Below are 27,393 nucleotides of genomic sequence, written 5' to 3' on the forward strand. Positions count from 1 at the left end.
AGACTTGTAGCATAGAAAAAGCCTAACAGATTTGCAGAAATGGAAAATGTGTACTTGTTTTATTAAAAAATATAAATTTGGGGATTAGAGACAAATCCTAGCAAGTGCATACTTAGAAACTTTATGCCTTTCTTTCATGTATGTAATATTAAAAGTTCCTCAAAAAATTAAATAGAATGCCAAGCATGGTGGTGCACTGGGACTTTGGACTCCTGGTACTCAGGAGACAGAGACAGAGACAGGAGGATTGCTGTGAGTTTGAGGCCAGCATGGGATTATACAGTAAGGTCCAAATCAGCCTGGGCTAGAGTGAGACCATACCTTAAAAAAAAAAAAAATCATGAAATCTAGCAGCCCACATTTGGGGACATATATGCAAAAAAGAACTGGAAGTGAGAATTCAAGCAGATATTTGTGCATTAGTGTTGAAGGCAGCAAGCATCATTCATAGTAGCCCAGGGGTGGGAGAAGCCTAACTGTCCATCTGGAACACAGAAAGGAAACTATGGTGTGTGTGTGTATACAATGGAGACATGATATATACATATGATACAGATATTATATATACATATGATGGAGTAGGTTTTTTTGCTTTAAAGAAATGAATTTTTAAAACATTTTTCATATATTTTTTTATTTCATTTTTTTCACAATTTTTATTAATATTTTCCATGATTATAAAAAATATCCCATGGTAATACCCTTCCTTCCCCCCCCACACTTTCCCCTTTGAAATTCCATTCTCCATCATATTACCTCCCCATCTCAATCATTGTACTTACATATATACAATACCAACCTATTAAGTACCCTCCTCTCTTCCTTTCTCTTCCCTTTATATCTCCTTTTTAACTTACTGACTTCTGCTACTAAGTATTTTCCTTCTCATGCAGAAGCCCAATCATCTGTAGCTAGGATCTACATATGAGGGAGAACATGTGGCGCTTGGCTTTCTGGGCCTGGGTACCTCACTTAGTATAATCCTTTCCAGATCCATCCATTTTCCTGCAAATTTCATAACTTCATTTTTCTTTACCACTGAGTAGAACTCCATTGTATAAATTTGCCATATCTTCATTATCCACTCATCAGTTGAGGGACATCTAGGCTGGTTCCATTTCCCAGCTAATATAAATTGAGCAGCAATAAACATGGTTGAGCACGTACTTCTAAGGAAATGAGATGAGTCCTTTGGATATATGCCTAGGAGTGCTATAGCTGGGTCATATGGTAGATCAATCTTTAGCTGTTTTAGGAACCTCCACACTGATTTCCACAATGGCTGGACCAGATTGCATTCCCACCAGCAGTGTAGAAGGGTTCCTCTTTTTCCACATCCCCGCCAACATTTATGATCATTTGTTTTCATGATGGTAGCCAATCTGACAGGAGTGAGATGGAATCTCAATGTAGTTTTAATCTGCATTTCCCTGATGACTAGTGATGTAGAACATTTTTTTAGATGCTTATATGCCATTCGTATTTCTTCCTTTGAGAACTCTCTATTTAGCTCCATAGCCCATTTTTTGATTGGCTTGTTTGATTCCTTATTAGTTAACTTTTTAAGTTCTTTGTATATCCTAGATATTAATCCTCTATCAGATATAGAGCTGGCAAAGATTTTTTCCCATTCTGTAGGTTGTCTCTTTGCTTTATTCACAATGTCCTTTGCAGTGCAAAATCTTTGTAATTTCATGAGGTCCCAGTGATTAATCTGTGGTTTTATTGCCTGAGCAACTGGGGTTGTATTCAGAAAGTCTTTGCCAATACCAATATGCTGAAGGGTTTCCCCTATTTTTTCCTCTAGCAGTTTTAGAGTTTCCAATCTGATTAAGGTCTTTAATCCATTTGGATTTAATTCTTGTGCATGGAGAGAGAAGAATCTATTTTCATCCTTCTACAGATACATATCCAGTTTTCCCAACACCATTTGCTGAAGAGGCTCTTTTCTCCAATGAGTATTTTTGGCATGTTTATCGAATATCAGGTGGTTATAGGTACCTGGACTTAACATCTGGGTCCTCTTTTCTGTTCAATTGATCTACATGTCTGTTTTTGTGCCAGTACCACACTGATTTTGTTACTATGGCTCTGTAGTATAGGTTAAAATCAGGTATGGTGATACCACCAGCCTTATTTTTGTTGCTCAGTATTATTTTAGATATTCGAGGTTTTTTGTGATTCCAAATGAATTTTTGGATTGTTTTTTCTCTTTCCACGAAGAATGCCTTTGGAATTTTGATAGGAATTGCTTTAAATGTGTAGATTGCTTTTGGTAAGATTGCCATTTTCACAATATTGATTCTTCCAATCCAGGAGCAAGGGATGTTTCTCCACTTTCTAGTGTCTTCTGTAATTTCTTGCTTGAGTGCTTTAAAGTTCTCATTGTAGAGATTCTTTACTTCCTTGGTTAGGTTTATTCCAAGGTACTTTATTTTTTTTTTTTTTTGATGCAATTGTGAAAGGGCGTGATTCTCTGATTTCATCCTCTGTGTGTTTGTTGTTAGAGAAATGAAATTTTTATATGTGAACCTTGACATTGTGTTAAGTGTAAGAAGGTAGACACAAAAGCAAATGCTGTGATTGTTCTCATACCTAGAATAGCCAGATTCATAGAGATGTAAAGTAGAATGGTGGCTCCTGGGGGCACTGAAAACAGTGAGATGATGTTTAATAGTGCACGCTGGCCTTGAGTTCACTGTATAGCCTGGGTAAGCCTGGAACATGTAGTCCTCCTGCCTCAGCTGCCCAAGTAGCTGGAATTACAGGCCTATTCTAACAGGTCTAATGAGACCTTATCTTAAAACAAAACAAAATAAACAAACAAATAAAAGAGGGCTGGAGAAATGGTTCAGTGGTTAAGGTGCTTGGCTGCAAAGCCTAATGACCTGAGTTCCATTTCCCAGTACTCATGTAAAGCCAGATGCACAAAGCACATGCATCTGGATTTTTGTTTGCAGTGGCTAGAGGCCCTGGCTACTTGGGAAGCAGAGGTAGAAGGACCACTGTGAGTTCAAGGCCACCCTGAGACTACATAGTGAATTCCAGGTCAGTCTCAGCTAGAGGAAGATCCTACCTCAAAAATAAATAAATAAATATGTGTGTGTGTGTGTGTGTGTGTGTGTATATGTGTGTGTATATGTGTATGTATGTATATATATATATATATAAAGCCAGGCATGATGGCCCATGCCTTTAATCCCAGCACTCAGGAATACCTGCTGACCCAACCCAGTTTCAAGTTTCAATTCTCTGGCACCTGCATAAAGCCAGATACACAAAGTGATGCATACATCTGGAGTTCATCTACAGTGACTGGAGACCTGTCTTGCCCATTCTCTCTCTCTCACTCTGTCCCTGCCCTTGCAAATAAATAGATAAATATTAATAACAAGCAACTCTGGCTGGAGGGATGGCTTAGCAATTAAGGCATTTGCCTGCAAAGCCAAAGGACCCAGGTTTGATTCCCAGGATCACATTAACCAGATGCACAAGGGAGCACATGTGCCTGGAGTTCATTTACAGTGGCTGGAGGCCCTGGGGCACCCATTCTCTCTCCTCTCTCTCTCTCTCTCTCTCTCTCTCTCCTCTCCCCTCTTTCTCTGTCAAATAAATAAAAATTAAAAAAAAAGAAACAACTGAAATCAAGAATGCTTTTCTCTGCCTATTAAATCTGAACACTGGTTAAGTGTTGCTGACGGCAGCTGTGTTTATAAAGCTTTTTACCTTCAGCAGCTAATGACATCATTACTAAATATTTAGTCATATGTTGCATGCTAAGTGCTATATTTTTTTTTAATTATTTATTTATTTATTTGAGAGCGACAGACACAGAGAGAAAGACAAATAGAGGGAGAGAGAGAGAATGGGCGCGCCAGGGCTTCCAGCCTCTGCAAACGAACTCCAGACGCGTGCGCCCCCTTGTGCATCTGGCTAACGTGGGACCTGGGGAACTGAGCCTCAAACTGGGGTCCTTAGGCTTCACAGGCGAGCGCTTAACCGCTAAGCCATCTCTCCAGCCCTGAGTGCTATGTTTTTATTTGCTGATCTGGTCTATCTTTACTCCTTATTGTCAAAGTAGAGCTTGAAGCCTGTGTATTAGGAAAGGGTGTTCCTTCTACTTACACAATCTTTTCTATGAGAGTCAACTTTTCAGCAGTGTTGCAAGTCCCTGAGATAATCAAATTGTTAATAGAAAAGGTTTATTGTGGGTTATGGTTTCAGAGCTTTTGTTTTGTTTTGTTTTTTCAAGGTAGGGTCTCACTCTGGTCCAGGCTGACCTGGAATTAACTCTGTCATCTCAGGGTGGCCTTGAACTCATTGCGATCCTCCTACCTCTGCCTCCTGAGTGCTGGGATTAAAGGCGTGCGCCACCACGCCTGGCAGGTTTCAGAGCTTTAAGGCCATGTTTCTTGGTTCTGTTGCTTTGGGCCTATGGTGGCACAGAATATCCTGGCCAAGGCCTGTGGCTCGGGAGGGCTATTGCCTCATTGCTGCCAGGAAGCCAAGAGAGCCAGCGAGAGGAGAATCCAAAGTCCCAGTATAACCTTCAAGGGCACTCCCCCAACAACAGCACTTTGTTCCACTAGGCTGTGTATCTTACTAAAGGTTCTGCCACCTCCCAATGTCAACATAGCAGGGGACTATGGGGACATTCAAGATTCAAACTGTAGCTGGGCGTGGTGGCGCACACCTTTAATCCCAGCAATCAGGAGGCAGAAGGTAGGAGGATCGCTATGATTTCAAGGCCACTCTGAGACTACATAGTGAATTCCAGGTCAGCCTGGGCTAGAGCGAGATCCTACCTCAGGAAGAAACAAAGATCCAAATTGAAGTAACATAACCACTCCGATTTTTATCAGTGTGGGTGAGAGTGAGTGGTTCTCTAATACTGCTTGTCTGAGAAGCCCCATGTGCTTATAGGCACGAATAATTGAGAGACGCTTAACTCTCCCTTTCTTTTGTGGGGTCATTGTTTGAGAAGCCCTGTATGCCATAGGCATGGGTAAGTGTAAGTGTGAGATGGCTCACTTTTCCTTTTGTGGAACCCTTACTGAGCAGTGCTGTGCTGGGTGGAGATAAATAGTTCATTTCATCATTGTTGTTTTCCAGGAAGCTAGTCCTTCAGTAAAAATACACATGTGCCAGGCGTGGTGGCGCACGCCTTTAATCCCAGCACTCGGGAGGCAGAGGTAGGAGAATCACCGTGAGTTCAAGGCCACCCTGAGGCTACAGAGTTAAATTCCAGGTCAGCCTGGACCAGAGTGAGAGCCCACCTCAAAACCCCCCACCCCCCAAAAAAAAACCACATGCTGAAAAATAAGTAATTCATTATTGGTGCATACGTTACTTTAGTTTACCACCTTACCTTTACCATTTAAAATAACCACTTTTCAAAAAATGCATGCGCGCACATACACACACACACAGAGAAAAAGCATCCAAAAGATATGTACTAAAATGCTGACAAAGCTTATCTTTGAGTTTCTTACATGGCTTTTCTGAATTTTCACAAAGTTTATTTATTTATTTTTGTGTTTTAAAAAGTTTTTATAATTAACAACTTCCATGATTATAAACAATATCCCATGGTAACTCCCTCCCTTCCCCCACTTTCCCCTTTAAAACTCTACTCCCCATCATATCCCCTCCCCCTTTCAATCAGTCTCTCTTTTATTTTGATGCCATCATCTTTTCCACCTATTATGAGGGTCTTGTGTAGGCATAAGTATCAGGCACTGTGAGGTCATGGGTATCCAGGCCATTTTCTGTCTGGAGGAGCACGTTGTAAGGAGTTCTTTCCTTCCTTTGGCTCTTACATTCTTTTTTTTTTTTTTTTTTTTTTTTTGGTTTTGCGAGGTAGGGTCTCACTCTGGTCCAGGCTGACCTGGAATTAACTCTGTAGTCTCAGGGTGGCCTCGAACTCTTGGTGATCCTCCTACCTCTGCCTCCCGAGTGCTGGGATTAAAGGCGTGCGCCACCACGCCCGGCTGCTCTTACATTCTTTCCACCACCGCTTCTGCAATGGACCCTGAGCCTTGAAAGGTGTGATAGAGATATTTCAGTACTGAGCACTCCTCTTTCACTTCTTCTCAGCACCATGCTGCTGTCTGAGTCATCCCAAGGTCACTGCCATCTGAAAAGAGAAAGTTCTCTAATGAAAAAGTGAAAGTAGCATTAATATAAGGGTATGAACATTAAGAGAAATGCTTACTGGGAAGTTTGATGAGCATAGTATATATATGTAGCCAGACAGCAGCAGACGTTATACCCCTAGGGCTCATGACTACCCCTGTTGTAAGTTTTTCGTATCAGGGATGTATTCCCTCCCATGGAGCGGGCCTCCAGTCAAATTAGAGGGCAGTTGATTTCCCTCATAACAGATGTGCCACTATTGCACCTGTTGGCTCATTGGCCTGGTTGGCCAAATATAAGGCTTGCAGTGTCTACTGTGGCATATCTTCACTAGTGCTTTCTCTCTCGCCCATTGAGCTGCATGCAGCATGGCTTTTCCCAGCCTTCTGTCAGCTGGTCTACATGGAAGAGGTTTTCAGCTCAGTTCCAGAGTGATTTCTCAGTAACCTTGAAGCCCAAGTCTTCAGCAGTAGGGTCTTACCATCTATTCCTGGTGGGAAACCAAGGGCCTCGTCAATGGCCTGTAATGTTTTGGGGGCATCAGGGACCTCCCTGGCCAACAACTCACTGGACACAAAGTTTATTTTGAAGCCAGGCATGGTGGTACACGCTTGTAAGTCCACCACTGGAGTGACTGAAACAAGATGGCAAGTTCGAGGCTGGCCTGGACGCTGTAGCGAGACCCTGTTTCAAACAACTGAGCAATCATTTTGAAATCATCAGAAGTACATGGCTCTTGCTCACAGTAACAGGCACTCTCCGCTTTCTCTCTCTTACCTTCAGCTTTTGCGAGAATTGAAGCACCCTAATGTGATCGCATTGCAGAAGGTGTTCCTTTCTCACAGTGACAGGAAGGTGTGGTTGCTGTTTGACTATGCGGAACATGACCTGTGGGTAAGTCGAAACTTATTGTATAACAAGAATGATTTTATATAAACCTGGAGCATAAGTGTAAGTGATATGTACTGCTTATATACAGAAAAGAAAGCTTGCTGTCATCTACAGTTCAAAATAAATACAGTAAATAAACATAGTAAACATAAATGTTGACTTTAAAGAAATTGAGCAATAACCAGTTTTTTGAGATTTAGGGCCAGGGCCAACCAAAACTAAGAAAATATGAAAAAGCTGTAAGGAAACTTGCTACGTTTTGTAAGCCAATTAAAAAGTAAAAGAATGCCGGGTGTCGTGCACACGCCTTTAATCCCAGCACTCTGGAGGCAGAGGTAGGAGGACCACAAGTTTGAGACTACCTGTAGACTACATAGTGAATTCTAGGCCAGCCTGAGCTAGAGTGAAATCCTACCTTGAAACACCAAAAAAAGAAAAACAAAATAAGGTAAAAGAAGGGGGAAATGGCTGAGCAGTTAAGGTGTTTGCCTGCAAAGCCTTAAGAACCCCAGTTCGATTCCCCAGGACCCATGTAAGCCAGATGCATAAGGAGGTACATGTATCTGGAGTTTGTTTGCAGTGGTTAGAGTTCCTGGTATGCCTGTTCTCTCTTTCTCTCTATCTGCCTCTCTCTCAGATAAATAAAATAAAGTAAAAGAAGGGCTGGAGAGATTACTCAGCAGTTAAGGTGCTTGTTTGCAAAGCCTAAAGACCCAGGTTCAATTCCTAAGTACCCATGCAAAGCCAGATGCACAAAGTAGCATATGAATCTGATGTTTGTTTACAGCAGCTAGAGGCCCTAGAGTGACATTTTTATCCTTCCCCGCTCCCCACTTATTACAATAAAGAAATGTAAAAATAGCCATGCATGGTGGTGTCCACCTTTAATCCCAGCATTTGGGATGGAGAAGTAGGAGGATCACTGTGAGTTCAAGGCCAGTGTGAGACTACAGAGTGATTTTCAGGTCAGCCTGGGCTAGAGGAAGACCCTACCTTGAAAAACCAAAATGACAACAACAAAAACATGTATTTTCTTGGTCATGGTGACCCACACCCATAATCCCAGTGCATGGGATGTGGAGGCAGAATGATCAGATATGGAAGGTCATCTTGACTACATAATGAGTTTGAGGCCAGCTTGGTTTAGAGTGATACCCTATCTCAAAAAAAGTATCTTCCACATTTATCGTTATTCTCCTGTACTCCTACCACAGCTCATATGCTAATGTGTATAGTTCACTTTGAAACATCAGGGATATGAAAGATAGATGGCATAGTGGTTAAAAGTTCTTACTTGCAAAGCCTGATGACACAGGTTCAATTCCCCAGTACCCATGTAAAGCCAAATACACAAAATGATGCATGTGTCCAGAGTGTATAGTTATAAGTCCTGGCTCTTTCATTCTTCTCTCTCTCTTTCATAAATAAATAAATAAATATTTACTGATACAAAATTGAAAAAATAAGTTGAAAGCATATTTATTTTCCTTTATTTTTGTTGAAAGCCATTACTTTAGTATAAACCCATTTTTAGTTTGTAAAATCAAGTGACTGTTTTGAGTATTTTATAAAAAGTGAGAAAGCAACACAAACAACAATGAGGTTTGCATACCATCTGTCCATTTTCAAGTCAGGGGACATTTGACAACGTTATCAGCATGACCATAGTCACCCCCCACAGAGATTCATTTTGGCTCAGTATTTTCTTTTTGTCATTGTTAGTTTTGAAAAGTAATTTCAAGCCATGTATGGTGGTGCATGCCTTAAATCTCAGCACTTGGGAGACAGGTAAGAGGATCAGTATGAGTTTGAGGCCCCTCTGAGACTACATAGTGAATTCCAGGTCAGCCTGGGCAGAGTGAAACCATACCTTGAAAAATATGCCCTCCCCCCCCCAAAAAAAAATAATTTCAAATGTAGAACATTTATTAGTCTTGAGTATTTTATTGGCATAGATGTGAACAATGACCATATTATTGGCATGTTTATTTTTTACTTTTTAGCATATCATTAAGTTTCACCGTGCATCAAAAGCAAATAAAAAGCCCATGCAGCTGCCAAGGTCTATGGTGAAATCACTTCTTTACCAGATTCTTGATGGCATCCATTACCTCCACGCCAACTGGGTGCTGCACAGAGACCTGGTAAGTTGTGTTTCATTAAAATTCATTAATTCGTCTTCTTTGCCTAGAACGTGTTTTCTTCTTGGTACATTTATAATGAAACATAGAGAAAATTTTGTAAAAACACATAAAAGAAGGAATAAAGACTATCCCATAAAGACTATCATTAGCTGGGTGAAGTAACACAAACTATAATCCTTCCACTCAGGGTGAGGTTTGTGAGTTTGAGACCAGTCTGGGCTACCTGGCAAGACTTTGTTTCAGAAACAAAAACGAAACAAGAAACAACTCTCTACCTTTATTAACATTTGGTACTTTTTTCTTTTGAGGTGGTGTGTCACTCTAGCCCAGGCTTGACCTGGAATTCACTATGTAGTCTCAGGCTGGCCTCAAACTAATGGTGATCCTGCTACCGCTGTCTCCCAACCGCTGGGATTAAAGGAATGTGCCACCATACCCAGCTAACATTTGGTATTTTATTCCATTGCATTTATGCATAGCTGTAAAATGTCAATGTCATTTGTCACATAAGATTAGTATTTCATTTTAATGGTGTAGTTAACATGTAAAGCAAGATGTTTCTGTCTCTCTGCTTCTCCTTTCTTTGTTCCTTTTTTTTTTTGCAGTAGGGGTTTGCTTTAGCATCACCACGCCAGCTTGTTGGTTCTTTATATCATGCTTACCATCAGTGAAAATATTAATAATTAATTAAAGGACTAAGTTCTCATTTTTCCCTTTAACACCTAAGCTGTGAAATGATATTTTATCTGGTTAAAAGAATGTTGTGGTATGGGAAGATGGCTCAGCGGTTAAAGATGTTTGCTTGCAAAACCTGCCAACCTGGGTTCTATTCCCCAGTACCGAAGTAAAGTCAGATGCACAAAGTGGCACATGTGTGTGGAGTTTGTTTGCAGCAACTAGAGACTCTGTTGTGCCCACTCTCTTTCTCTCAAATAAGAAGTGCTGGGATTACAGGCACATGACCATCACCCAGCTGTTATGTGGGTCTTCATACTTATGTGGTAAACACTTTGCTGACTGAGCTATCTTTCTAGCATAGGAAAATCATTTGTTTCAGCAAAAGAAATAATATGAAAAATAATAATATAAACATAAAGAATGAGGCTGAAGACATAGTTTAGTGGTTAAGGTGCTTGCCTATGAAGCCTAAGGGCCCAGATTTGATTCTCCAGTATCCACTTAAGCCAGATGTGCAAGGTGATGCACGTGTCTAGAGTTAGTTTGCAGTGACTGGAAGCCCTGGCCTGCCCATTGTCTCTCTCTCCTCTGCCTTTTCCCAACCTTTCCCTCCCCCTGTCTCAAACAAACAAACAAAAAGAGTCTAGTGAGCATTGCTTGGTTTCTTGTCAGGCTAGACTCTGCCTTGGCAACCTCCTACTTGGCATTGAGTTAAATTGGAGCCAAATGAGTGACTCCAATGTTGGATTTCCCAACTTAGCACTATATTGTAATGTTCTTAGTCTTAATTATCTACTTTAGTATTTACTATGATCACCATGTCTTAAAATAATTCTTAGATACATGTGGTTGTTCTAGAGCAATCTAATCTGTGGCATTTAGATTTCATATTTTCAAGGTTATAGTCAACTTTTCATTACTAGTGAGTGTCTTTTATTCAGGATTATGTGATTTTGGTTTCACAAAATTATTTTGTTCTAACAGCGTAGTTTAATAGTTTATTTGTGATACCAGAATGTCCACAGATAAAATTTAGGGTGATATAGACCCAGTTTTTTCCATTCAAACCTGCTGTACTGTCGCACCGCCCTCCTCCTCCTGCCGCGCTGCCCTCCTCCTCCTGCCGCACCGCCCTCCTCCTCCTGCCCCGCCGCCCTCCTCCTCCTGCCGCGCCGCCCTCCTCCTCCTGCCCCGCCCTCCTCCTCCCGCGCCGCCCTCCTCCTCCTGCCGCGCCGCCCTCCTCCTCCTGCCGCGCCGCCCTCCTCCTCCTGCCGCGCCGCCCTCCTCCTCCCGCGCCACCCTCCTCCAGACTGGAAACTTCTTTTTCCTCTGTGCTGACCCTTTGCATCCCACCTCTAGAACTTCCAAGTTCTTAGTGTCATCCCTAACATACTTCTTCCATGCACGGTTTTCTCCCCAAGGACTCTTCTTTGTTCACCTCTTTATTGGCTCTTCTCTTTTATTATAGTTCTGGTCTCATTTGCATCCTTCTTAATCTCTTTCATCTCCAGCCCATTGGAGAGCTACTGTCCATTTCTCAGACCCTGCTCAAGAAAGTTGAACTAAGTTCTTATTGACAGACTAACGTTCTGTTTTTTTTGGTTTTTTTTTTTTTTTTTTTTTTTTGGTTTTTCAAGGTAGGGTCTTGCTCTAGCCCAGGCTGGCCTCAAACTCACAGTGGTCCTCCTTTCTCCATTTCCTGAGTACCAATAGTAAAGGTGTATGCCACTATGCCTGGCCTTAAAGTTCTGGTTTCTTATTTGACTTTCAGGGTCTTGCCATATATTACTCCAAATGTCTGTAATTTTTTTCTCTGTCCTTGTTACTGTGCACATACTTGGATTGGGTGGTTCTTGGATCCCCTGGAGGTTTCCTGCTTCCATGGCCTATACATCCCCGTCTTCCTGTTCTTTGTCTCTTATTTCCTCAAACACTACCTGTCCTTTAGGGTTCAGCACAGATGTCCACACTTACCCTCATGTCTGTCTCTAAGATAGGTTTCCATTTGTTAGGAGTTCATATAGTTTACCTTTGTTCTCTGATGGCATTTAATTATTGCATTATCCCAATTTGTGTAGATACCCTGGATAATCTACATTGCAAACATCTTGAGGGGCAGTATGTCCACTCATACAAGAAGTATTGAGGAATATTTCCTCAGAGGATGAGGAATGGCGAGAATATTGATTATTGTTTCTTTTTTTAGATCAGGCATTTGAAAATTCTGTCCTTACTGAATATTTACTATTTTCATTTGAGAGCACAGTAGAGAGAGAGAGAGGACTGATACAAATATGACTGCATCAAAGACCTTCTCAATGAAGTTCTAGTCCAAGAGCAGGAATACAACATAAACACAACCAATCATGTTATGGGACCAGCGAGAAAGGAGGAGATCGTGGTCACTTGTCAGGTGCAGGCTAAACGCGCTCAGGTCAGGTCAGAAGAGGTCCTGAGCAGGGAGGGTAAGAGGGCGAGAGGAGGCAGTTTGAATTGGACTTCGAAGAGTGCAGGGAATGGGCAGACTTAATCTAAAGCTGTGTTAAATATCACAGAAGTTCTGAGGTAAGAAAGAACCTAGATTATCTCAGACAAAGGGTGTTATTCTGCCTGGTTCAATAATCGGTGTAGTGTGAATGAAGACAAAAAGATAGCATTGGAGCTTGCTTGAAGCAGGCCCTGCATACTGGGCCCTGTTGTTTGGAGGCTCTGTCTCTTCATTTGTTTTGAGATTTTGAAAGTTTGTGAGCAACAGGATGGCTAAAAAGCTATCACTGAAGACGATATTAATTGTTGCCTTTTGTCCATGGTTTGAACAGTGTTGTAACATGTTCTGAATATAATTCTGACCTCAATGAACACTTATTGAATGCCTCTACTCATCAAGTAATTCTAATTAATACTTGAAACCTTTTAAGGCATCTTGTTTGGGAAGTCCCCTTTTTCTTTTCCCTGATCAGGAAGACTAATATCTGTATCATATTGTCATGTTTTGGTAAGACTATCTTTAAGAATAGAAGAGTTGACCTGTATGCTTACATTGTAGTAGAGAAATATAAACTACATACATTAGGCATATGGTGTTAAAAGGAGATGATGATGGCTGGAGAGATGGATCAGCAGTTAAGGCACTTGCTTGCAAAAGGTTTGATTTCCCAGTATCCATGTCAAGCCAGATGCACAAAGTGGCACAATTGGAGTTCATTTGCATGGCAGGAGGCCCTCACATACTCATTCTCTCTCCCCCTCTCTCTGTGTCTCTGTCTCAAAGAAATAAATAAAATGTTTTCTTCCTTTCTTTTTAAGATATCAGGTGTGGTGGCGCATGCCTTTAATCTCAGCACTCAGGAGGTAGAGGTAGTAGGATCTTTGCGGGTTTGAAGCCAACCTAAGACCAATAGCGAATTCCAGATCAGCCTGGTCTAGAGGGAGACCTTATCTTGAATAAAACAACAAAAAAAGGAGATAACAATGGAGACATTTGACAAAGCATTTTTAGTGATCTTGAGTAGAGTTATTAGGCCAGGTATAGTGGTTTACACCTTTAATCCCAGCACTTGGAGGCAGGAGGATTGCTGTGGGTTTGAGGCCAACCTAGAACTACAGAATGAATTCCAGGTCAGCCTGGGCTAGAGTAGACCCTACCTTGAAGGAAAGAACAAAAAACAATGAAGTAGAGTTACTGGCCTGAGGTGATTGTTCAGTGGATAAAGGTACTTTTGCAAAGCCTCCAGGTCCATGTTTGATTCCTCAGTACCCACGAAAAGCCAGATGTACAAACTGGTGCATACATCTGGAGCTGGTGTGCAGCATTAGGAGGCCCTGGTGTGCTCACACACACACTTTTTGTTCACAAATAAAAACAAAGTAAAAAGAGTAGAGTAGGGTCCAGCATTTGGGAGGCAGAGGTAGGAGGATCGCCATGAGTTCAAAACCAACCTGGGATTACAGAGTTGAGTTCCAGGTCAGTCTGGTCTGGAGTGAGAGCCTACCTTGGAAAAACAATAACAAAAGAAGTTGAGTTGTTTTTTTAATCGGTGGATAGCTTTTTTCTTTTTATTTATTTGAGAGAGAAAAAGAGGCAGAAAATGAGGGGGGTGATGGCAGAGAATGGGCACGCCAGGGTCTACAGCCATTTCAAACAAACTCTGGGTACATGTGCTACCTTGTATATCTGGGTTATGTGGGTGCTGGGGAACTAAGTCTGGGTCCTTAGGCTTTGCATACAAGTGCCTTAACCACTAAGCCATCTCTCCAACCCTAGAGAGGCTTCGTTTCCTATTGCTGTAATGTTTCTGGCTTCATACTGTCAGCCACAACCATTTCCCTATGCTCATCATCTTTGCCTTTTCATTTCATATGAAAAACCCGGAGAATCCATGAAAGAAACAATACAAATTTGCAGCTTAATAATATCACTAAGACAATTTTGAAACTAAGTAAAAGCTGAGGTTTTGGGCTTTATACACATGACATCATCAAAAAGGCTAGTATTTCTTACTGTGTTGATTTTATATATCTGGAACAGGGCAGTAGTTTAATTATGTAATTTGGGTTCTAGAAGTTAATTAATACAAAAGTAAGAAATTTAAAGTCACCAAATTTATTACTTAAATTAGAGAAATTTCTTTAAAAGAAAAGGAGACAAAAAGCTGAATATATTCATCTTGGCTGAGAGACAGTGAAGAAGAAACACAAGTCTATAAATACTTGGAACTTGTAAACACTAAGGGAGAAAAGCTGTATTTTAATTTTCCAGCAGGCTGTAGCTCAGAGTAAGATGAAATATAGGTTGACTCATTTTTTATGGGATGACTATTCTGGTAGTTGGAGGAAAGCCAAGATACAGTTTATCTCCCTTTTAGAATTATGAGCTGCTTGGGCGCAGGTTCCTGTCTGCTGACTTTGGTAGTTCTCGTGCTGGCACATTGTGTGTGCTCGGAAGTTCTTTGAGTAGACTTTCAGCAAAGCATCTGACAGTTTCACATTATTCTTCAGTAAAGAGTCAGAACTTGCAGCTAAAGGATGGTGTAATTAACGAGATTTATGGTTCCTTTGTTTCAGAGCATTGCTACTGAATCAGAGGCTTAATATGAGCCCCAGTTAAAACATGTCTCTTTCACTGTCATATCCCAGAATCTAACACATGATAAACAGTAGATTTTTATTGAATGAAGAATCCGAATGGGTTGGAGAGATGGCTCAACGGTTAAGAAATTTGCCTGCAAAGCATAATGACCTGAGTTTGATTCCCTAGTACCCACATTGAGCCAGATGACCTGAATGGTGTATGCATCTGGAGGTCATTTGAAATGGCTGAAGACCCTGGCGTTGCCAATCCCCCCCCCACCCCGTGTGTGTGTGTGTGTGTGTGTGTGTGTGTGTGTGTGTGTGTATTTGTCTGTCTTCTCTTTGTCTTTCTCTGCTTTCAAGTAAATACAAATTTTTTTTTGTTTTTGCTTTTTTGAGGTAGGGTCTCACTTTAGCCCAGGCTGACCTGGAATTCACTATGGAGTCTCAGGCTGGCTTTGAATTCATGGAGATCCTCCCACCTCTGCCTCTGGAGAGTTGGGATTAAAGGCATGCACAATCATGCCTAGCTTAAATATTTTATTTTATTATTATTAATTTTGATTTTTCAAGGTAGGGGTCTTGCTCTAGCCCAGGATGACCTGGAATTCACTCTATAGTTTCAGGTTGGCCCCGAACTCATAGTGATTCTCCTACCTCTGCCTTCTAAGTGCTGGGATTAAAGATAAGAGCCATCATGCTAGGCTGAATAAAAATATTTTAAACTAGAAAAAAAAAGATATAAATGATTGCTCTGGTACCCTGTCCTCCCTCCCTCCCCCTACCACTCTTTTCTTTTTAGAGGTTATGTTGCACTCTTGTGGAATTTACTTATGTAATCTTAGGCTGGCCTTCTTCTGCCTCCTGAGTGCTGGCTTTAAAGGCATGTGCCACCATGCCTGGCCTTGTCTTAAAAAAAAATGTATAAGTCCTATCCAAAACATTAGCTTGGGTTTTGAATAATTGTTTCTCAGATTAGTGGGTGAATTTTCAGTCTTTCAAAAGTGTCTAGGCATAAATAACTACATAAGCAAGAAAGAAAAATAAGTAGAAATTTTATACAATTCATATGAGAAAGAAACAATTGCATATCCAGGAATTTTTTGGGTTTTGTTGTTAATTAACATCTGCTAAACATTTTGTATTGTCGAAGTGTATCTCTGTCTTAGGCTACACATTTATTTCATTAGAGGTCTATTCTGGTAACAACAAAGTGTACCAGTACTTTGAGGTACAATCAGTTGATTAAATAAATTGATGCAGTGAGCCCTGGGGAGGTGGCTCAGCAGGCAAGAAAGAAAGATCTGAGCTGGACCCCCAGAACCCATACAAAAGATTGAGCATGGGCACATAGGCCTATAACAGGGTGCTGAGGAGGCAGGAGCATTGCTGAAGCTTGCCACGGCTCTCTGGTTAGCCAGTCTAACAAAAAAAGTGGGGAGCTCCAGGTTCAGTGAGATGCTGTCACCTGGAAATAAGGCAAAAGAGTGAGAGAGGGAATTACCATGGGGAATTACCTCCCCCAATTTCCCCATTTGAAACTCCACTCTTCATCATATCCCCTCCCCCTCTCAATCAGTCTCTTTTATTTTGATGTCAGCATCTTTTCCTCCTACTATGATGGTCTTGTGTAGGTAGTGTCAGGCACTGTGAGGTCATGGATGTCCAGACCATTTTGTGGAGCATGGAGGAACACGTTGTAAGGAGTCCTATCCTTCCTTTGGCTCTTACATTCTTTCAGCCACCTCTTCCTCAATGGACCCTGAGCCTTGGAAGATATGATAGAGATATTTCAGTGCTGAGCACTCCTCTGTCACTTCTTCTCATCACCATGGTGCTTTCTGAGTCACCCCAAGGTCAACACATTAATATAAGGGTATGAACATTAAGAGAAGTGCTTACTGGGCAGTTTGGTGAGCATAGTATATACATTTAGCCAGACACCAGGAGACGTTACAACCTTAGGGTTCATGACTACCCCTGTTGGAGGTTTTCAGTATCAGTATGTATTCCCTCCTATAGAGTGGACCTCCAATTCAATTAAAGTGGTTGGCTTCGCCCATAACAGATGTGCCACTATTGCACCCATTGGCTCATTTGGCCTGGCTGGCCAAATTTAAGGCTTGTAGTGTCCACTGTTGAGTATCTTCACTAGTGATTTCTTTCCCTCCCATTGAACTGTATGCAGTGTAGCTTTGTAGCTTTCTGTCAGCTGGTCTACACAGAGGAGGTTTTCAGCTCAGCTCCAGCAGGATTTCTCAGTGACCTTGCAGCCCAAGTATGTGGAATCTTGAGCATCTATTCCTGGTGGGAAACGAAGAACCACAGCATTGGCCTGTAATATTTTGGAGATATCAGTGACCTCCCTGGACAAGAACTCATTGGAAGGCATCCTATCACTGGCACTGAAAATCTTCTAGTAACAATCTATGGTTTCTGAGTGTTCCATTGTCCAAAAAAGTAGGTTTCTCTTTTTTTTTTTTTAACGTTTTTTATTTATTTGAAAGTGACAGAGAAAGAGGCAGAGAGAGAGACAGAATGGGCATGCCAGAGCCTCCAGCCACTGCAAATGAACTCCTGACGAGTGTGCTCCCTTGTGCGTCTGGATAACGTGGGTCCTGGGGAATGGAGCCTCGAACCAGGGTCCTTAGGCTTCACAGGCAAGAACTTAACCGCTAAGCCATCTCTCCAGCCCAAAAGTAGGTTTCCCTATGACTTACTTATATCTTCTTAGATTTTGATTAGCCCTCCCTCTACCTTTTTTACTTAATTTCTTTCCTTGACCTCACTTAGGCCTTTTCACCCCCATTTATCTTGTTTTTCTACTTACATATATACGGTATATCCTATTAAGGCCTCCCTCCCTTTCTATTCCATTTATAGCCCTTTTCTAGATTACTGCCCTCTGCTACTGAGTTTTATTTCCACTCACATACAGTCCAATTATTTGTAGCTAGGATCAACATATGAGAGAGAACGTGTGACATTTGGCTCATTTTTGTAGGGGTTAATCTTGATATTTATTTTGGGCATGCTCACGTGTGTGTGTGTGTGTGTGTGTGTGTGTGTGTGTGTGTGCACGCGCGCGCGTGCGTGTGCGCTTGCGCATGTGCATGCGTGCGTGCATGTGCAGGTGTACATGGTTACATTTGGAAGCCAGAGAACAACATCAGCGATCATACCTTGGGAACTCTCCACTTTTCACATTTGTGTATGCATGTATATATTTTGGGGTTTTTTTGTTGTTGGTCTTTTTAAAATTTACTTTTATTGTTTTTTTTTTAAATTATTTATTTATTTATTTGAGAGCGACAGACACAGAGAGAAAGACAGATAGAGGGAGAGAGAGAATGGGCGCGCCAGGGCTTCCAGCCTCTGCAAACGAACTCCAGACGCGTGCGCCCCCTTGTACATCTGGCTAACGTGGGACCTGGGGAACCGAGCCTCGAACCGGGGTCCTTAGGCTTCACAGGCAAGCGCTTAACCTCTAAGCCATCTCTCCAGCCCATATTGTTTTTTTTTTTTTTTTTTTTTTCTTCAAGGTAGTTTCACTTTAGCCCAGGCTGAGCTGGAATTCACTATGTAGTCTCAGGGTGGCCTCAAACTCACAGCGATCCTCCTACCTCTGCCTCACAAGTGCTGGGATTAAAGGTGTGCACCATCACACCCAACTTATTTTATTTTTAGTATTATTATTTTTTTATTGTTGGTCTTTTTGAGACAGTCTCTCATTGGCCTGGAGCTTACTGATTGGATTACACCGGCTAGCCAGCGAGCTCCAGGCTTCCACATGCAAGCATACATACTTGCATACACACAGAAACACATGCATATTCCAAATCGAAAAGAGAGAAAAATTTCCAAAACAAAAGCATTGTTTGCCAGGGTTGGCAGTTCTCACGGCTGTCATGGCTGCTGGCATGCATGAAATTCAGTCCTTTCATGGACAGAGCGCCTGGACAGCACTGTGACGGGCTGGCAGGTGACAAGCCAACATTGTTCTTGATCCTCACCCGGCTGGGAAACTCATACTGTACTGTTTAACCCCTGGGAAAATGTGGCTGACTGAAAGGCCAGGTTGATGTCTTCATACCTGGTGTGGCAAGGTGATACCTTAATTCTTTTATCTCTGCTAAAAAGGTTCTGATAGACAAATATACTGTAATCCTTAGAACTTTAATGTAACTAACATGCTAGCCATATAGAGGCATTTTCTTATTACTCTGTTAGCATTTTACCTTTACTGAGTTCTTTTGATACTGAAGTTTTGAGATACTGCACTTATAAATGATTCTAATCTAGCTAATCTTGATCCTTCCACTTGAGTTACAACTCACTAAACTGCGACTGTTGGCTTCTGGTCTTGATGTGGGAGTTTCTGACCTCCTCCCAGTTATCCCTTCTGTAGCTGCTTCTGTGCAGTCTTTATTGAGCTTGTTGACATTCCCAGAACACCCCTCTTTAATTCCTTGAACTTAATAAACTACCTTGTACAGAACAGAGACCAAGCATAACCATGTGAAACACCCTTAGTATTACAAACAATTAAAAAGTAGCTTATGTTACATTAAACTTATATTTGAATATTACAAATATTTCTGCCAGGCCTTCATATTTAAAATATGGAAGTTGGGGTTGGAGAGATGGGTCAACAGTTAAAGGCACTTACTTGTAAACCCTGACAGCACAGGTTCGGGTACCCAGAGAAAGCTAGATTCATAAAGTGGCACATGTATCTATCGGCAGGAGGCCCTGGCATACCCACTTTCTCCCTCCCTGCCCTCTCTCTCTCCTTGAAAGTAAATAAGTAAGTCTTTAAATATGGAAGTTAGAGCCAGGCATGGTGGTGCACGCCTTTAATCCCACCACTTGGGAGACAGAAGAAGGAAGATTGCTGTGAGCTCAAGGCCAGCCTGAGACCACATGGTGAATTCTAGGTCAGCTTGGGCTAGAGTGAGACCCTACCTTGAAAAAAACAAACAAAAAACGGAAGTTAAAAACACTTGGTTAAACTGGCATGGAAATTAGTAAATGTTTCAGATAACTTACTTTCCATTTTTCCTCCTTAAATGGGATACTAGGAGAGACTCTGAAGGTAAAAATTTCATGCTGCTCATTCTTTTTCATTTGACTTACTAACAGTCTGCTTGAAGAAGGCTCTTACAGGAAGTAGAATTTATATACGACCCAGTCATGCTTTTGACAGAGTCCTGTACATCTGTCAGTGTGAATTAGAGCGGCACTGCTCTGCCATCTGTTCATGGGAAGCTGGAGAGAACTCCTAAGTACCTGGGAGCTGAGGGGGGGAGGATCTCTTTAGCCCCAAAATTGAAGACCAGCCTGGAAAACAAATGAGACTTTCCTCCCATCTCAAAAAATAATATTAAAAAATATGATAAAATAAAAAGACTGTTTACCAAACTATCTTGGAGGTCATTTTTTTAAAATCTATTTTCTGCTGCTAGTGCAGAGTATCACAAACAGGGTGATTTATAAACAATGGAGTTTTCCTGGTTCATGGTGCTGGTGTCTGGTAAAAGACTTGTTGTGTCACCCATGGTACAAAGAAAGGAGAGAGACAGTTGAGTTCCAAACCACTCCCACACCTTGTGATCACACGTGTGGATTCACTGATGAGGGCAGAACCTTCATGGTCTCAGCCCTCTCAAGAGTTCCATCTGGTAATTTTCTTGGGTTGGGTCTGTGTTTCTAATACATGTCTTTTCAGGGGCATAGTTAAACTATACCAAGCACTGCGAGGACATAAGTGAGATGTAGTTAAGCTGGGGAGATGGCTCAGCAGTTATAGGCACTTGCTTGCAAAGTCTGCTGACATGGGCTGAATTCCCAAGCCACCCACACAAGTCGGATGCAAAAAGTGGCACAATTTACTGTCTACAACTATGGAAGTTCTCAATAAAAAAACTTAAAAAAGTGATACAAGTGTCTGGTGCTTGTCTACAGTGGCAGGGCGTTGTGGCATGTATGTACACACACATGCACACAAACACACATGCAAATAAATAAGTTAAACTTAAAACATGTATATGTATAGACACACACACATTCAGCAGTGCCACTAATAGCAGGAAGTGGCTAAGAACCAAAGGCCACAGACAGGCACCTCAGTACCTTGAGGGCTGTGGTTAAAAGTGAAGAATTCATTTCAGGCATGTTATTTTATTAAATTAATTAATTAAAGGTAAAATTGTAAATAACACAATGTTCCCATTTTATTTAAAAAATATTTTACTATTTATTTATTTATTTATTTGATAGAGAGAGAGGGAGAGAGAATGGGTACGCCAAGGCCTCTAGCTACTGCAAACGAACTCCAGACGTGTGCACACCCTTGTACATCTGGCTAATGTGGGTCCTGGGAAAACGAACCTGGGTCCTTTGGTTTAGCAGGCAAACGCTTTAACCAATAAACCATCCCTTCAGCCCCCCCACAATATTAATTATTAATTATTATTATTATTTATTTTGGTTTTTTTGAGGTAGGGTCTCGCTCTAGCTCAGAACTGACCTGGAATTCACTCTGTAGTTTCAGGGTGGCCTACCTCAGCTTCCTGAGTGCTGAGATTAAAGGTGTGTGCCACCATACCCAGTTCCTATTTTAATTACACATTAAAGTTGTGATAAATGGTTACCCAGGTAGTCACCACCCCCATTATTAAGCAAGATCTCTTACTGAGAATGAGGGATCCTAAAAATATTTATTTATTTGTAAGCAGAGAGATAGAGATAGAGGGAGAATGTGTATGGGTGTGCCAGTGTTTCTAGCCACTTTGTGCATCTGGCTTACATAGGTACTGGGGAAAGAAACTCAGGTTCTTAGGCTTTGCAGTTAAGTGCCTTAACTGCTGAGCCATCTCTCCAGCCCAGAATAAGGGATTTTTGCGTGTAATGCTTAATGCTCCATTTTTACAGATTGCATGCAGCGGTTGCTTGGTGGGAACACGGTCACCTAGGTACGCAGTTGGGCAGACCCTTCCAAGGTGAGGCCATGAGCCTGGGAGACTTGTGCTCCTGTTCAGGCCTGTAGCTCTGTGGAGAACTTGGTTGAGGTTGTGGGTCTTCCCCCCCCCCCCCCCGCCCTGGCCTAAAATTCTCCATCAGTAAGATATGGGAACTGAGTTTGGTCATTTCTTTTGATAAGAAGATTAGGCTGTATCATTGGCACATGAGTGTCACAGATGTAAATAGAAAACTGTTCCTTATCACTGTTGCTTCTCTGAGGGTGGGCTGTACTCACTCAGGATGAACTTAAATGCCTACACCGCCATAGTCCTTCCTGCCATCAATATCAGTGGGGAGTGTATTTTGATTATCTTCTCTTCTCAACCTGTTACTTAGGTAGATATGTTTCCAGAAACATGTACTTGTCTTGGGCTGAGCTTTTCTTTTATAATGCTTGCTTTTGGGGGGGGGGGGTCTCTTGTTGGAGAAAAGCTTATCTCTGTGCCCAGGCCTGCAGCACTTGGGAAAGGCGGACAAGAGGAACATTGTTGACTGCTGGCAGCGCTCAGTGGCAGGCTTTGTTTACAGTACCACTTTGCTGAGCCTAAGTGGTGTATTATAGACACTGTCAGCCTGATGTAAGGGAAAGTGAAATCAGTCACACATTTAATATCATTGGCTGCTTCTGATGTACAGCTAGTTCATATCTAGCTCTAAATATGAAACTTCCAACTCAGAAGACAGTCTCTTAAACCCTCAACCTACCTTAGGTATGAGACTAATGGCAATACTGAATGTAGCTGTCATTTAAAACTAGAGCATTTATAGTTGGATTTCTATGGGGGGGGTTACTAGTTTAGACTTAAAATTCTTGCTTTGCAAACTTACTTTGTCTTCCTAATGTATGCCAGACTCAAGGATGAGCTAAGCACAAGACACTGAGAACAGAAGTAAAACTAACTCATTGGGATAGGGGCTTTCTTGGAGCTCTGTGGATGAGTAGAAGTTAATGAGGTGAAATTTATGGGTCTGAGACATTCCAGGCTAAGGAGACCATGTGAATAGGGGCACAGGGTAACTGTGGGACCTCTGGAACAAAATAAGAGATAGTAAAAAGAAAGGTAGGAGAGTGAGGTACAGACTGAAAGAGGGGTTAGATGATGGTGGGTCTGAATCATCCTCTTTGAAAGTGTGAGTTTTTCTGAGTTGGCCACAGAGAGACTCCTCAGGCAGAGTCATGGTTGGTTTAAAGAGTCAAGGTCAGGGCTGGAGAGATAGCTTAGCAGTTAAGACGCTTGCCTGCAAAGCCAAAGAATCTAGGTTCAATTCCCCAGGACCTACATAAAGCTAGTTGCACAAGGTGGGACATGTGTCTGGAGTTTGTGTACAGTGGTTGGAGGCCCTGGCATACCCATTTTCTCTCTATCTGCCTCTCTCTGCTTCTTTCTCTCCCTCTCAACTTGATAAATAATAATTTTTTTTAAAAAAGACTCAAAGACAACGAACTGCTTTACCTGGTTGGTGTAGTCAGCTGGGTTAGAGACCACAACAATGTGGGGCAGAGGTGATCAAAATAAAGAGGAGGGAGGATAGTAGGTAAATATTTGGGACATAAGCTGGTCTAGCCTGAAGATTAATGATTAGATTGAAGGTCTGAAGGACAGGGCAGAGTTCAGACTTCTTTTGTTGACTGAGAAGGAACTACAAGGAAAAGTCAAGCTTCAGCGTGGATGGGTTGAGTTTTGTAATAACTGCAGAACTGATTTACAAATCAATTGATGTATCTGTAAGATACATGCAAGTTAGATACCTAGTAGTCTGGATTTGGAAGGCATTAGCCTATAGGTAATTTTGAGATCCTGTAATAAGATCAGAATTTTAAAACTTTATATTCAGGATTGAGTTTGTATATTTTAGGGTCATTTCCTGATTCCTCATTTAAGATGTGGAAGCCAGCAAAGGACACACATGCCTTACCCTCATCTGGATGGACTGTGAGTGCTCACTGTTGGCAGTTTAGTTCATTTACTCAATCAACATTAAATATTAGTATGTGGCAAGATTCTAGTAGATGTGTAGGTGACAGACCTCTCCTGCCTTCTAGGAAGTTGCAGTCATGCAGGCTAACATTCCTTTCTCTCTGCCTCTGTCTTGTTTTTAGATATGGTTATCCCTGTTTCTACTTGCCTAGGAACTTAGGTAGTAGGGATGACCTGGAATCCCTAATACTCTTGCTCATCTTCCAAAGTGCTAAGATTCCAGGCATGTGCCACGTGCCACCATTCCAAGCTGTATTTTTTTTTTAATTTTTATTTTTTTATTTATTTGAGAGCAACAGACACAGAGAGAAAGACAGATAGAGGGAGAGAGAATGGGCGCGCCAGGGCTTCCAGCCTCTGCAAACGAACTCCAGACGCGTGTGCCCCCTTGTGCATCTGGCTAACATGGGACCTGGGGAACCGAGCCTCGAACTGGAGTCCTTAGGCTTCACAGGCGAGTGCTTAACCACTAAGCCATCTCTCCAGCCCCAAGCTGTATTTTATAATGACCTATTCTCCAGTTAATGAGCTGGTTTTAAGGGGTTAATAGATGAGGCAGACTAATGCGTCCACAGGTGTTTGCCGTGTTTCTGAACCTGGGGAACAAGGAAGAACATGGTGCAGAAAGAGCGTGAACTGAGGGGTTTCCCCTGAATGTGCCTCTGTGTCATGCGTGGGAATTGTACCACCTCTATATTTAAATAACAGCATGGTTGTGGCCATCAATATCGACCCACACATACCTGATCCCCACCTCACTGCCCCTAAGCACTTTGCTATGTTTGTGTTCATATATTATTGTCACTCTTACTTTTGGTTAGAGGAGCTTTTCTTTTCAGATGGCAGTGGCAACTGGGGTGATTGAAAAGTCACCATAGTGAGGAGGAGTGACAGTGGAGTGTTCAATACTAAGTGAGACATCTCTATCACACCCTCCAAGGCTCTTAGGGTCCATTGTGGAAAAAGTGACAATGCAAGAGCCAAAGGAAGGGAAGGACTGTTTACAGAGCTGCCTTCCAGACACAAAGTGGCCTTGATATCCATGACCTCACAGTGCCTGACACTACCTACACAAGACCTTCATAATAGGAGAAAATAATGATGACATCAAAATAGAAGAAAAAATGACTGGAAAGAAGAAGGGATTCATTGGAGGGTGGATTTGGGAGTGGAAGTGAGGGTGGCAGTTTATTCTCTATACTTGTGGAAGCTGTCAATAAAAAGTTTAAAAACATACTCAGCCTGCACTGTTGAATGTCCCAGAGACTAGTCCAGTGGATGTTATGACTGTCTGTACCTGTTCCTCAGGACTGTACTCTTGTGTTGATGTTTTTCTGTCTTCTTCCATGCTGATAAGAGTCATATTGTGAGTTCTGTATTTTTTGTCCCAAGTGTCTTGAGATGGGGAATGCAGCGCAAATGTAGTAGAATAATTGCGTATCTCTGAGGCTGCTCTACTTATGATGTGCCAATTAACTGAAATAAATATAACCCTGTGGATAAGTGTGATCCTATAAAAGGAAGCAAATCTGGAGGACAGCAAAAGGATCATGAATATACAATCAAGAATTAACTAAATTCTACAGAAATACAGATATTTCAAGAATAGCCTCTGTAATCACATTATTTAGTACACTGTTTCCCAGACCTTTGCCTTTACAGTGCAATTTAATGGAAACAAACCCTGTAGCATTGATTTGTCTGTTTGATTTTATTGCTGGTAGCTTACATGTGAGGCATCCAGCTCCCGCCATATCTCCTGTTTCCATGGCAACCAAAGTGTGCAAACCCAGCAGTATCACTTGCTCTCACAGCTGGCACTTTGTGTTAACAGTAAGAGCAGGAGTTTTGGTGAAGTGTGGCCCGTGTGAATTGGGACGTAACTGGGTCAACAAGTCTAGCATCTTCTTTATCCTTTTAAATTTGTGTGGCTATGTGTGCACGAGCTGTACTGTCCTTTGTTTTCCTTTGTGACACATGTACTTTCACTGATGGTAATCACTAGTGAAGGTAGTTGTAGCAGACAGATTCAGGTTCGCTGAGATAAACTTCCAGACCAGGCACAGTTATGGAGGAAGGGATTTATTGAAGCTTACAGATCCAGGGGAAGTTCCATAATGGCAGAAGAAGCTGGCCTGCCTTCACAGGCCCAAACAGAGTGAAGCACAAGCCTAAAGGTCAAAAGCCACAGCACACTTCAGGAACTCCAGCTAGGCATACTTTGCATATCTTTAGATTGAAATCAGAAACCCACCACCACACCTTAAGATCACCCAGTGACATTACCTCCAGCCAGGTAGCCAGCAGATGCAAACTACAAACAATAAAGAACTGAATATATTGGGGGCCATCTATTCAAACCACCACATTCTGCCCCTGGCCCACAATACATTTATAACCATTACACATTGTAAATTGTACTCAGTTCAATTTCAAAGGTCTCCACAATCTTCACCAATTTAAGATATTAAGACCTGTAAAATCAAACAAGTTAAACACTTGTAACATATAAAGTCACAGACAGAGTAAACATTTTCAATTGGTATTGTTGTGCCATGACCCCTGACCAGGAGCCAAGACCCCCGGTCACCCAGGAGTCACCTAGAGGACCGCCACAGAAGCCGAGACACTCGAATGTAAAAGCAACAGGTTTCTTTTAATGTCAAGCTTAAGCAGGGACTCAATCCACACAGACCGACGCAGCGGGAGTGGGAGAGAGCCTTGACCTTCTAAAAGTAGGGGTTTATAAAGGAAAAGAGTGGGAAGGGGGCAAAAGGGTTACATCACATAGCATCTTTTAAAATGATTGGTTCCAAGAAGGCGCGCGCGGGAACATTTCTAGTTGCGCATCTCTGGTCAGCAGACTGCTTGCAGATCCTATCTTTTGCAAGGGGCCGGAGGCCCCCAGAGCTAAGTATTTCTGGAATGTCCTGTTGAGCAAGCGAGCATGAGTTTCAGAAGCAAAGGTCGGCACTTTAATCAGTTAGTTCCTTATCTGAGCCGAGCCCGGGATCCTCCTTTGTTCACAATGGTTTGTCCTACAATGGCAGTGTCATTGTTTAATTAGTTACGTGTTATTTCTTTCTGGTCTCTCAGTATAAGGCATAGCAAGGAGAGACTAAAACAATGCAAACTCAGCCACCATCAAACAAACATCAAACTTCTGCAGTTCAAGTTCAAGACTGACAGTCTCCAGATTTTCCAATTCTGCCCCTCCAGCTGGGCAGAGTAGCCAGGGAACATTTCCATCCCAGGTCAACAATACACTCTATGGTAGCCCTTGCACAGTCCTGGTATATCCAAAACATCTTCAGGTCTTCATGCAAACCACAGTCCATCTTCCAAAGGCTCTTTCAGCCTATCAGGGCATCATGGCCTGCCTCATACTGCGTCTCAGCAGCAGCTCCTGGAACCGTGTGCAATTCATGATCACTCCTCACATTTTCCAAAGTCTCTTTTAGCCTATCAGGCTC

The 27,393-nt window shown here is 42.0% G+C and overlaps 1 protein-coding gene across 3 annotated transcripts in view; it reads left to right on the forward strand.

The window, feature by feature from the left end:
• Nucleotides 1-27,393, forward strand: part of Cdk19 (cyclin dependent kinase 19) — a 174,589-nt gene that overhangs the window by 82,258 nt on the left and 64,938 nt on the right. For 2 of the 3 annotated variants that reach the window (XM_004660632.2, XR_006638124.1), the window contains exons 3-4: nucleotides 6,919-7,029; nucleotides 9,030-9,170. In XM_004660632.2, coding sequence (XP_004660689.1) covers nucleotides 6,919-7,029; nucleotides 9,030-9,170 — 252 coding nt within the window. Of the gene's footprint in view, nucleotides 1-6,918; nucleotides 7,030-9,029; nucleotides 9,171-27,393 lie in introns of those variants that run through there. The other variant, XM_045154452.1, reaches the window with a different exon arrangement.

This window comes from Jaculus jaculus, chromosome 7 (assembly GCF_020740685.1).
Source record: "Jaculus jaculus isolate mJacJac1 chromosome 7, mJacJac1.mat.Y.cur, whole genome shotgun sequence".
NCBI classification, from domain to species: domain Eukaryota; kingdom Metazoa; phylum Chordata; class Mammalia; order Rodentia; family Dipodidae; genus Jaculus; species Jaculus jaculus.